Source organism: Scardinius erythrophthalmus, assembly GCF_964197995.2.
Source record: "Scardinius erythrophthalmus genome assembly, chromosome: 15".
Taxonomy (NCBI): Eukaryota; Metazoa; Chordata; class Actinopteri; order Cypriniformes; family Leuciscidae; genus Scardinius; species Scardinius erythrophthalmus.
The window spans coordinates 26,278,450-26,290,254 of record NC_138235.1 but is presented as its reverse complement, the minus strand read 5'-3'; the positions used below and the strand labels follow the sequence as shown (position 1 = coordinate 26,290,254).

Below are 11,805 nucleotides of genomic sequence, written 5' to 3'. Positions count from 1 at the left end.
GTTTATGAAGAAAACTAGTTGATTTTATTTAGATTGTTTGACAGGAACAAGTTCTTTACTTGTGTTTTCTCAGATAAGTTCTGTGCATCGAATCAGTTTGAGTGTGGAAACCATCGCTGTATCTCCAAATCCTGGGTGTGTGACGGCACTGATGACTGTGGAGACGGCACCGACGAGGACAGCAAATGCAGTGAGTCACGTTGCAACTTGCATCAACAAAAAAAAGCTCTGAACTCAGATAAACCATGTTTATCCTCACTGCAAGTGAAACTTTATTTAATGCACTGCGGGTCGTACTTTTACCTCTGTTCATGGTTTTTGATAATGGTGGTACAAATTCTTCCATTGGTCCTCGCGTGACATGTTCTCATCAAGTTTGTTTGGACGCAGCACGTTTTTCACGTTTTAAAAGCTGCCTTTCTGACCTCACTATACAATATTTTTATGGTTAGTTGCGTTTTTATATGCATTAAGCATTATTTTTTTTATCCTCATATCTGACCTTGTGATAACAAAACAGTTGAGAACCTCTGCTCTATTTAACTTTGCCTTTATTTGAACTCTTTCAGCCATGATGAATTTCAGTGTTAATCTAGTTAATGCTTGATGATTAAATGTATAAGTAACACTGAGTATCTCTTCCAGAGACAAAGACTTGCAGTCCAGAAGCATTCCAGTGTCCCGGCTCCCACATGTGTATTTCTCAGCGCTGGAAGTGTGACGGCGATAAGGACTGTCCTGATGGTGCAGATGAAGGCATTAAGGCTGGCTGTGGTGAGTATCACTTATATCGGAACTTGGTTTATACCCTTAAACTCTAGCATTCTTTCTGTATTTCCTTCTGTTTATCTCTTTATTCTTTCTCTCAAGCATTCAATAAGACCTGTGATGACTCCGAATTCCAATGTCAGAATTATCAGTGCATTCCCAAAAACTTCATGTGTGATCATGACATTGACTGCCGCGATGGCTCTGATGAGTCGCCCGAATGTGGTAAGCATGTCTTTTAGTCTTCTGTTTTTATTATTGGTCACACACACCAATGAAGTGATCATGCATGTCAAATGTTGTCTTCCCTTTCACAACAAAGAATATCCCACGTGTGGGCCGAATGATTTCCGCTGTGCTAATGGCCAGTGTTTGAAGCAGAAGAACTGGGAATGTGATGGAGAGTTTGACTGTAGGGACCAATCAGACGAAGCTCCCAAAAACCCACTTTGCACAGACCCAGGCGAGTATTAAAACCTTGAAGGACAAGGTGAAAAAAATGCACAACATCCCATTTTGTTTATCCCATGACAGCCCCATAGGCTGAAGATACAGTATGCAGTCTGTATCGGAAACAGAAATTAGTTCAAATTTGGCCTTGGCTGCATTATAGGTTTTTAATGTGATCAACGTTTGCGTATGTTGTTGTGTTGGGGAATTTGGCTATTAACATGTAACATTTCAATTATATTCTGCTGAAATTAACTAAATGACTTGAAAAATCCGTTCATTTTCCTGAACGAGACTCAGTAAAATGATCCAAACTTCCCATCACTAATACAAACACCATGGGGCATGAATATGGTAATCATTCACTACCACGGTATTGCCATTGCCAATATTATGGTAGTGCCATAATATTACCATCCAATGTCCGTCAGTGAAATTTATTGGACCCAGAACAAAAGTTTTACAGGTGGGGATCCTCTTCCCCAGGCCCAAATGAGAACCATGTGCTCATTGTTATTTTGTTTTTGTCCGTAGAGAGGCGCTGTAATGACACCTCCTTCCTGTGCACCAATGGCAAGTGTGTGAACGAGACATTGCTGTGTGATGGTAACAATGACTGTGGTGACGGCTCTGATGAAAACAACTGCTTCATCAATGAGTGTCTCAACAGTAAGCAGAGCGGCTGCTCACAGCTCTGTGAAGATCTCAAGATCGGCTTTAAGGTATGTGTTTTTCCTTATACTCAATATTTGTGTGAACTAATTAGTTGGACATAACAGTGAAGACATGACATGCCTCTTGCCTGGCCCCCATAGTGCCGGTGTCATCCAGGTTTCCGGCTGAAACAAGATGGGAAGACGTGTGTGGATGTGGACGAGTGCACCACCACATACCCCTGCGCTCAGCGTTGCATCAACACACACGGTAGCTTCCACTGCCTCTGTGTTGATGGCTTTGTGCCGCGTCCTGATGACCCCACCAGCTGCAAATCCACATCTGGTGAGCCTCTCCCCTCCCCATGATCTATTACGCTCTGTTTATTATCAAAACGGCTATGGAAGTGTTTCTGTCTCAGAGTAAAGAGTCAACCACCATATATATATTATGAGATTCACGGTTATAATTACGAGAATTTACATTTTAAAAATAATCCCCAAGCCAGTCAATGCTCATCAGAATGTTTGAAGTTGTTCTGTAATTTCTGTTTCAAAGTCTGCTTGTACGATAAGAGTGTTGCTTACATTTCAGAGGAGGAACCTTTCCTCATCTTTGCGAACCGGTATTACCTGCGAAAACTCAACTTGGATGGCACTAACTACACATTGATTAAACAGGTGAGGTGGCTGTCAGTCTAAAAGACCAAAGAGATTATTTGTAGAGTATTGTTGCTGAACTGTTACTATTTTATGTGTTAACAGGGGCTCAATAACGCAGTGGCTCTGGACTATCATTACGCAGAGCAGATGATCTACTGGACGGACGTGACCACACAAGGCAGCATGATCCGTCGCATGAACATCAACGGCAGTAACGTGCAGGTCTGTGTAGTTCAAGAGGATGTGCATTGATGATTCCTGCATGTGTTTAAAAATCATTTGTCTGAGTTCAACCTATGACAAATTTCTTCATCTATGTCATCTTGTTCTGACTGGCCAATGGGCATGTTTGTGACTCTTTTGATTGGCTGATGGATAGGTGCTGCACAGAACTGCTCTGAGCAACCCTGACGGTCTGGCCGTGGACTGGGTTGGGGGAAACCTGTACTGGTGTGATAAGGGCAGAGACACAATTGAGGTGTCCAAGCTGAACGGGGCTTACAGAAGTGTGCTGGTCAACAGCGGCCTGCGGGAGCCGAGAGCTGTGGCGGTGGATGTGAGGAATGGGTGAGAGTCTCAACTCAGTTCCTGATAAGTTCTTACATTATGTATTATATAAGTCTCTGACTATCCCAGTTTAAGCTGTAAGTCTATTAAAATTGTGATTAAATTGCATGATGTTCTGATTAATTAGTCAAATTAAGTTAATCACATTTCACACAAATGAAATGTTTTCATTTGTACACACAAATACACACAAATATTTCATTTGCACTTGATGTGTGTTATGAGCTTGTCTGACTTTGGTGGTTTAATTATTTCCAGGTATCTGTACTGGTCAGACTGGGGTGATGTGCCACATATTGGCCGCATCGGCATGGACGGCACAAATCGTCACATCATTATTCAGGATAAGATCACATGGCCTAACGGCTTGACACTAGATTTTATTAATGACCGCATCTACTGGGCAGACGCTCGTGAAGACTACATTGCTTTTGCCAGCCTGGACGGAACCAACAGACACATTGGTGAATACAAAGACACCCATAGATTGCTTATGATGTATTTTTTCTTCAGGCAATTAGTTTAGACAAAGAAGTGACTCAACCTTTATATTCGCCAATAAATGACATCATCAACGCTCCGTATTATGTAATATTATAGTTGATCTATTGTTTTTGAGACCGCTTTGTGCGGTAATGTGGCATTGAGGAGGGGTTTTGTTTCTCACATTCAGAAAGCTTACGCAAGAACATGCTAAATCGGTCTTTATTGAAAGGGCTCAAATTTAAAACCTAAAACTGAAATTAAGATATTATTATGTCCCTATAGATAGATAGATAGATAGATAGATAGATAGATAGATAGATAGATAGATAGATAGATAGATAGATAGATAGATAGATAGATAGATAGATAGATAGATAGATAGATAGATAATTTAGGAGCTTTTACACACTTATTTTACACAATATTTACTCCAGAAAAATAATATTAACCCATAATATTATAGACCGGTTTTCATGATTCAATCAAATCTGATGGATACAATCAAGTCTCACTCTCATTATTTTACACTGAATATTTTGTTTGTTGCCTCTGAACCTATTAAATGTGAAGCTTGTGTTCTCTTCCCCACAGTGCTGAATCATGACATCCCTCACATCTTTGCCATGACTCTGTTTGAGGAGTTCATTTACTGGACCGATTGGGAGACCAAGTCCATCAACAGAGCTCACAAAACACTGGGCACTAACAAAACCATGTTGATCAGCACCCTGCACAGACCCATGGACATACACATCTATCATCCCTCCAGACAACCTGAGGGTGAGAAGATAAACACATGCTGTACATGGAAATGTTCGTGCAGTATTTGATGTAGTTTCTAAGTGTTCTCTTCTCTGCTGCTCTTGTGTTTGCAGTGTCGGGTCACCCGTGTCAGGTGGATAATGGTGGCTGCAGTAACCTGTGTTTGCTCTCTCCTGGAGGAAACTACAAGTGTGCCTGTCCCACCAACTTCTATCTGGCTGCTGATGGAAAACAGTGCCTGTCCAACTGTACTGCCAGCCAGGTGATTTCCTTTATTCTCAGGGGTGCTTCTTATCAGATTCTCATTATGATATTTGTTTCTACATTATGGAAGTGTTTATTGTGCTGCCATTAATGAAAAAAAAAAAAAAAATGAAACTAAATGAAAATTAGAAATGTTGGCTTGTCAACTAACTGAAATAAAATAAGTTTAAGATTAAGTATATAAATTACTGAAATAAAAATATATAAAAACTAAATAGAAATATTTAACAAAAAAATGGCAAAACACAACAAAATTACTAAACTTAAACTAAAATTAAAAAATATAAAACTAATTCAAAGTATTAATAAATACAATAATATTATTTTAATAATACTAAAATTACACTGACATAATGACTTTTTTGCATATAGTAATGAGAAGTAGGAGTAAAATGAAAATGTCAACATTCAAAAATCTTAATTGTCCTAAAAAAATTAAGCAAAATATGTTTTTCTTTTGATATTGGAGTGAAGTATGAGCTGGCCACGGTCTTGTCAGGAATCACACTCTTCTAACTGTTTATGCTTCTCTTTTATTTCTCTCTCTCCTCCTCTGACTGTAGTATGTCTGCAAGAATGATAAGTGTATTCCTTTCTGGTGGAAGTGTGATACTGAAGATGACTGCGGAGACCGCTCTGATGAGCCTGCTGAATGTCGTGAGTATCAGCTAACTGACGAGAGAGTTAACCTATGGCCACTTTCAGTTGTACATAACATCCTCATGCTCCGTGTTCTTGGGTTTTAGCCGAGTTTAGATGCAGACCAGGCCAGTTCCAGTGCGGCACAGGTCTCTGCACCAACCCAGCTTACATCTGTGATGGAGACAATGACTGCCAGGACAACTCTGATGAAGCCAACTGTGGTATGATGTCCAGTCAATAGTGTAGAATTGAATAATCATCTAATTCAAGTGTTTAGAACATTTGCTTAATGAAAACTAATTTTTTCCATGTTCAGACATCCATGTTTGCCTGCCCAGTCAGTTTAAGTGCTCGCATCCTAGTCGCTGTATCCCTGGAATCTTGCGCTGTAACGGTCAGAACAACTGCGGCCAGGGAGAAGATGAGAAGGACTGTCGTACGTCTGCTCTTATATCTCTCATTGATTTGGATCAGTGTTTAATCTCCACTATGTACAGTATGAGGCTGTTTTATGATGAGCTGATAGGCTGAGTGTCGTGTTCTCTTGTAGCTGAGGTGACCTGTGCTCCTAACCAGTTCCAGTGTGCCATCACCAAACGCTGTATACCACGAGTCTGGGTGTGCGATAGAGACTACGACTGTGTTGATGAATCCGACGAACCGGCCAACTGCAGTAAGGAAATAAAACCAACAAAATATATACTTATAAAGCCACTTTTTATCTTAAAGGAATAGCTCTCCCAAAAATGGAAATTCTGTCATCATTTACTCAGCATCATGTTGTTGCAAACCCGTAAGACTTGTTCATCTTTGAAATATAAATCAAGATATTTTTTATAATATCTGAGAGATTTATGTCTCTATTCTAATCCATTCACCCAAAACTGATGCTTCAAAAAGTTAATAAAAAGATTGTGAAGTAAATCCATCTGAATTGAGTGGATGTAATTAATTAAAGCTTTTATCCAAATCAAATTCAAGAATTTTACAGAGAATTCTCATTTTTGGGGGAACTAACCTTTTAATTTGGTGGCAAATGTTTATATTGTGAACATGTATTAGTTTTACTATTTTGGTTAATTAATTGCACATCATGTAAATAATTTTGCACCCTTTTTCAAATATACTGCTTTTAATATCATCAGACCATTTTATTCCGAAAGGTCTCTTAAAGGTGGTATCAGTGATTTCAGGCCCAAAAATCTTTCCTAACGATCCGCTAGCTGCCCGCCCCATAAGCATGCCGTCAAAAAAACGCGTTTTTGTGTGCAGATCTCAGAGCCTAGGCTGCCTACAGAGACGCGTTTTTTTGACGGCATGCTTATGGGGCGGGCAGCTAGCGGATCGTTAGGAAAGATTAGATGAATGTGATAAAAATATTTTTGGGCCTGAAATCACTGATACCACCTTTAAGGAAGATTTTAGAAAAGTGTCAACAGGGAAAACGGGAAAAGATTTTTTTTATCTTTAAGAATGTCAATTATCCAACTATCCATGATCTCCTTTTAAATATATTTATTTATTTGTTTATTTGCCTGTTTTAACTGATTTCATCTTGTTTTGGCATGAAAACATCCTTATAATATAATGAATTATTGACTGCCAGTCCTTATTAAAGCCGTTTTTGTTTTCTACAGCCCAAATGAAGTGCGGTGTGGACGAGTTCCGCTGTAAGGACTCTGGCCGCTGTATCCCGTCTCGCTGGACGTGTGATGGAGAGGACGACTGCGGCGACGCCTCAGATGAGCCCAAAGAGGAGTGCGGTACGACTGGCCATCGCTTCATTTGTTCCATTTACACCTTATATTCATTTAAAAATGTTTATTACTCAGGGAAGTGTGTAAAAATTTGATTTTACTTACATAAAAGTGATTATTATTATTTCTTGTGGTAGATGAGAGAACGTGTGAGCCGTATCAATTCCGCTGTAAGAACAACCGCTGTGTGCCGGGGCGCTGGCAGTGTGACTATGACAATGACTGTGGCGATAACTCGGATGAGGAAAAGTGCCGTAAGTATTTCAACTGACACACCTGAGACTGCATGTACACGCACAGCCATTTATAGGATTGAATCTAATGTTTTAGCATTATTTGTGAGTTGTGACCATCAAACATGTCTGTGGGAGGCATTGTGGGTATTTTGTCTTATGTCATCGCTCACTCACGTTGCTCACTGATGCATCTCACTTCATGTTGTCTCTATTCTTCATTTCACACTGACCCATTGGCTTGACTCAGAGGTAGGTCTCTCCTCCCTCCAAACCACCTATTCCAGCCTCCCCTTCCTTTTCCTCTCTTTTTTCATCCCCCCATGATTCCATGTGTGTTTGTGACAGAATTGCAGCTTCTGCCCTCTAGTGGAGAAATGGTAGAGTTCTTTTTCCTCCTCCAAATGAATAGTGAAGCTTTTAGCAGTGAACGTTTGTTTATAAGCTCAAATCTTTTGAGGTTTGGGTTTGTTTTGTCTTTATTGTGGTTTTGTTGTCTTCAAAATGAAAGTATTTATAATGATTCTAAACAAATTAGCAAGGTTATCATGGTCACAAAACCCCTTGGAAAATATCTTACAATTATGCAAATTAATAAAATCTTAAAGTCATAGAAAATTCTATAAATATATTTCCAACACAAATGCACTCACAGAATTATATTCACAGATGTGGATTACATAATTATTTTATTTATTTTATATAATATAAATTAATATATTACTAGCTAGAAATTGCTCTTTTTACAGTAGTTTTTTTTTCTTCAGTACTCATAAATAACTGGAAAACTCATGTAAATTGATCATCAGGTGTGGGAACCCTAAATATATTTGTGTATTTTCTCACTCTGTAAGCTGACCCATTGCCCTTGTCTTGAAATGTGTCCCTTTCTTTCCTCCTATGTTTTCCTTATAGTCATTGTAGTGATTGTGCTCTCTGGCACATATTTCTTTCTTCAATTTTAAGTTGTTTCTCTCTCCCTATCAGAGCCGCGTCAGTGCTCTGAGAGCGAGTTTTCCTGCACTAACGGCCGTTGTATCGCTGGGAGGTGGAAGTGTGATGGAGATCATGACTGTTCAGATGGATCTGATGAGGTTTGATTTTATTGTATTGTAAGGATAGCCCCTTGAGATGTAATGTCTTATTTTCGAGGGGGTTCTAGAAGCACTAATACACAATTTTACAACACTTAAACAATCTTACAAAACATACACTGCAAATATACAAATACAAATAGAATGCTCGCCCTCTCCCCCACACCCACAAACCACAACTATTGTACAAAAACAGAATTACAAAGATTCAACAAATAAATCAGTTACATCAGCATGAAACCAATTAATACCAGCAAGTCCTCAATAAAATCAAGGACCGTTAGAAAATTACACAAATTAAAAACATTAACGGGAAAATAAAGATAACCAAAAGCAGTGAAAGAGGTAGTAGATCTCCAAAAATATAAAGGACAGTTAATATAAACATTTGAAAATGAACACAAGCCAGTGATTGAGTTCGAAATGGACGCCTTAAGACAAATCTACACAAAGAATTATAAACAACATTAAGATGTTTACCTCTGATAATTGACAGTGTTATATTGATAAACAATGTCAGAATAATCAACAAGACATAATATTAACTGAGAAATTATTATTTTCCTGACCTTGAATGTTAAAATTAATTGAGTAAACTCAGACAACCATATATTCAATAAACGATATAATCAAAATATGAGGCATAAAAGAAAGTTCAGGATCAGTACAAAGTCCAAAATATTTGAATGAAACAACTTTATCAAGGGGTAAACTATCCTCAAAAGTAATTTTCAATTGAAGGGGAAAAGGATGACAATGTCTTGTACCAAACACAATACAACAAGACTTATAAATTATAAGCATATTGTTATGAAACTAGTTTTGAACCAAGTTAAATTCAGACTGTATAGAATTCTGCATTTGTAACATATCAGAATTAGTGGTCTAAAAAATAGTATCATCCGCATAAATATGTACAGAACAATTTGAACCTGATTTGAGTCATTAATAAAGATAAACAAAAGTAGTGGTCCCAAGGTAGAACCCTGTGGAACACCCTTTTCTACAATTTAAGCTTTTTCCTGAAAAATATGGACTGCCATTAGTTAAAAAAAAAAAGGTAGATCTAGGTTTATACTTAAATGATTGAAATTTGTGTGGTAGATCAATGTAATGCACACGTAGTAATTCCTTTACAAAGGTGTTTTAATTCAAATGTGTTCATTGTTTTTGAATTGAGGGATAGGGAAGTGTCCAGCATACATGTGAAATCTTTCAGAGGTATTTAAAAAGCATCCCAAGATACACTTAAGTTGGTTGAGAGAGATGTCTGGAATGTGCATAGTTGTGGCAACAACATATAAGAAATATAATATAGTTTTGATTTGTTTAACTTTGTTTTTGTAGTCACTGCATACATCCATAGGTCCATTTTTTATTTTATTTTATTTTATATACACTCAGTACTTATATTTACTGTTATTGTGTCTCTCAGCATGGCTGTGATCTGAAGTGTGAGGAGGATCAGTTCCAGTGTAAGAACGGTCACTGTATCCCGCTCCGCTGGCACTGTGACGCAGATGCTGACTGCATTGACGGCAGTGATGAAGAGAGTTGTGACATTTCTGGTGAGTATGCATGTCTGTTTCTTTCTTAAATGGGCTTATTTGTGTTTCGTGTCCTTTTTTAAATGTCTCACATTCCTCCTTCTGATCTCTCCTCTCTCAGTGGCACGGCACTGCCCCCATGATGAGTTCCAGTGTAATAACACACTGTGTAAACCACTGTCCTGGAAGTGTGATGGGGAGGATGACTGTGGCGATAACTCAGATGAGAACCCTGAGGAGTGCAGTAAGAACACACACATACTGTTGAATTGTAAAAAAAATATATATATATTAAAGGTACATTATGTAACTTTTTTTGTAAAAAATGTAAATAAGTTAGTACATCATCAATCCTTCTCGGTTTTCATGGAAAAATTGCCTATATACATCATTAGAGAAAAGTAGCTCCGGCTGCTTTGACGCGTGTATGTGGCATAGGTTAGTTGCCACAACGAGTGAGAAAGGTTGACATGAAGCAGCTTAATCTCAAACATCCTGAGAATCACCTGTTTTTAAAAAAAGAACAGAGGAGAGTCTGCAGGCAAAAAGAGAATATGAAATCAAAATAAAATAAAAATCAACATTGGCTTGGCTTTTCGGAGATGACGAGGACTGAGGGATTTGAACTGTTGTAAAAGCGATGTAGAGATGCATTTTTAATTACACAACAGGTGAGTAAGGTATTTTATTGAACAGATACCTTTATCTAAACTGGTTATATCTCTTAAGCCTAGTACTGAATGTAACCATACTCATTCACACAGTCACGCAGAGCCAAAGCACTACCAAATCAATGTTCTTCCACAAAATTAAAGTAGTTTTGTTTTTAACTGCTAGAGAGCCAAAAGTTACATATTGTACCTTTGAAATACATTTGCAGTGTTTTTGTTGTCAATTAGTAGAAAAAAACAAAATTGCACAGTAAGCTCAGACTAAAGTCTTCCTTTCTGTAATTCAGGAAACTTCCAGTGCCCACCCACTAGAAATTTCCGTTGTCTGAATAATCGTGTCTGTCTCTGGAGTGGCAAACGCTGCGATGGTGTGGACAACTGTGGGGACAATTCAGATGAGACCAACTGTGGTTAGTCTTCTGCTCCAACATGCGTTAAAGATTTTATATCGGAGTCAGTGAGTGTTTGTTTTCATGACCTGTGACATGGTTCTTGTTCATACAGAAGACCACACATCCACATGCGATAAAGACCAGTTCATGTGCAGCAACGGCAAATGCATCAGCGCAAACCTGCGGTGCAACTTCTTCAACGACTGTGAAGATTATGGCTCAGATGAGATCGGCTGCAAGACAGGTGAGGTTATGAAAAACCATATCAAGGAGTTTTGAGATAATAAAATATTTTTAGGCAAAATCCTAAAATGTATTGGAATTTTCTAGAGTGAATGTTTTATTCACCACATTTGTTTGTATGTGTGTGTATGTATATATGTATGTATGTATATATGTATTAAGGGTGTCACGATTCTCCAAATCCTCGATTCGATTACATTTTCGATTCTAAAGTCACGGTTCGATTCAATTCTCGATTTGTTTGATTGTAAAAAAAATTGCATCACAATAAGTGTATTGTGATTGTCACTAACATTTTAGTAACTAAACTGAATTTTATTAGGATTAGTGACAACATGTTACAATGTTTACATGGTACAATTTCTGGTAAGCTACACTTTTTTTTATTCAATTCAATTATTGTGATTTGATTTAATATTGACTCATTTGGATAAATATTAGGTAGGCTACACAAGATAGGTGTTAATTTGTCTCAAAAAAATTAATAAAAATAAACTCACCTAATGCTGTAAACATACAGCCCTATGTTAGTAGGCTATTATTTAAGGTTAAAAATAATATAATAATAATTTATAATTAAATATAATGCGTTTTTTATTATAATAACAACTTT

At 37.7% G+C, this 11,805-nt stretch overlaps 1 protein-coding gene across 1 annotated transcript in view; it reads left to right on the top strand.

Moving 5' to 3' along the window:
* Window positions 1-11,805, top strand: part of lrp1ab (low density lipoprotein receptor-related protein 1Ab) — a 134,582-nt gene that overhangs the window by 108,428 nt on the left and 14,349 nt on the right. The window contains exons 51-73 of the mRNA XM_081385685.1: window positions 74-190; window positions 646-774; window positions 871-993; window positions 1,091-1,231; window positions 1,753-1,940; window positions 2,034-2,217; window positions 2,467-2,552; window positions 2,637-2,756; window positions 2,914-3,101; window positions 3,360-3,565; window positions 4,179-4,367; window positions 4,463-4,611; window positions 5,177-5,270; window positions 5,360-5,476; window positions 5,572-5,691; window positions 5,806-5,928; window positions 6,893-7,018; window positions 7,150-7,266; window positions 8,233-8,339; window positions 9,775-9,907; window positions 10,008-10,130; window positions 10,845-10,967; window positions 11,062-11,193. Of these exons, the coding sequence (XP_081241811.1) occupies window positions 74-190; window positions 646-774; window positions 871-993; window positions 1,091-1,231; window positions 1,753-1,940; window positions 2,034-2,217; window positions 2,467-2,552; window positions 2,637-2,756; window positions 2,914-3,101; window positions 3,360-3,565; window positions 4,179-4,367; window positions 4,463-4,611; window positions 5,177-5,270; window positions 5,360-5,476; window positions 5,572-5,691; window positions 5,806-5,928; window positions 6,893-7,018; window positions 7,150-7,266; window positions 8,233-8,339; window positions 9,775-9,907; window positions 10,008-10,130; window positions 10,845-10,967; window positions 11,062-11,193 (3,135 nt within the window). The remainder of the gene's footprint in view (window positions 1-73; window positions 191-645; window positions 775-870; window positions 994-1,090; window positions 1,232-1,752; window positions 1,941-2,033; window positions 2,218-2,466; window positions 2,553-2,636; window positions 2,757-2,913; window positions 3,102-3,359; window positions 3,566-4,178; window positions 4,368-4,462; window positions 4,612-5,176; window positions 5,271-5,359; window positions 5,477-5,571; window positions 5,692-5,805; window positions 5,929-6,892; window positions 7,019-7,149; window positions 7,267-8,232; window positions 8,340-9,774; window positions 9,908-10,007; window positions 10,131-10,844; window positions 10,968-11,061; window positions 11,194-11,805) is intronic.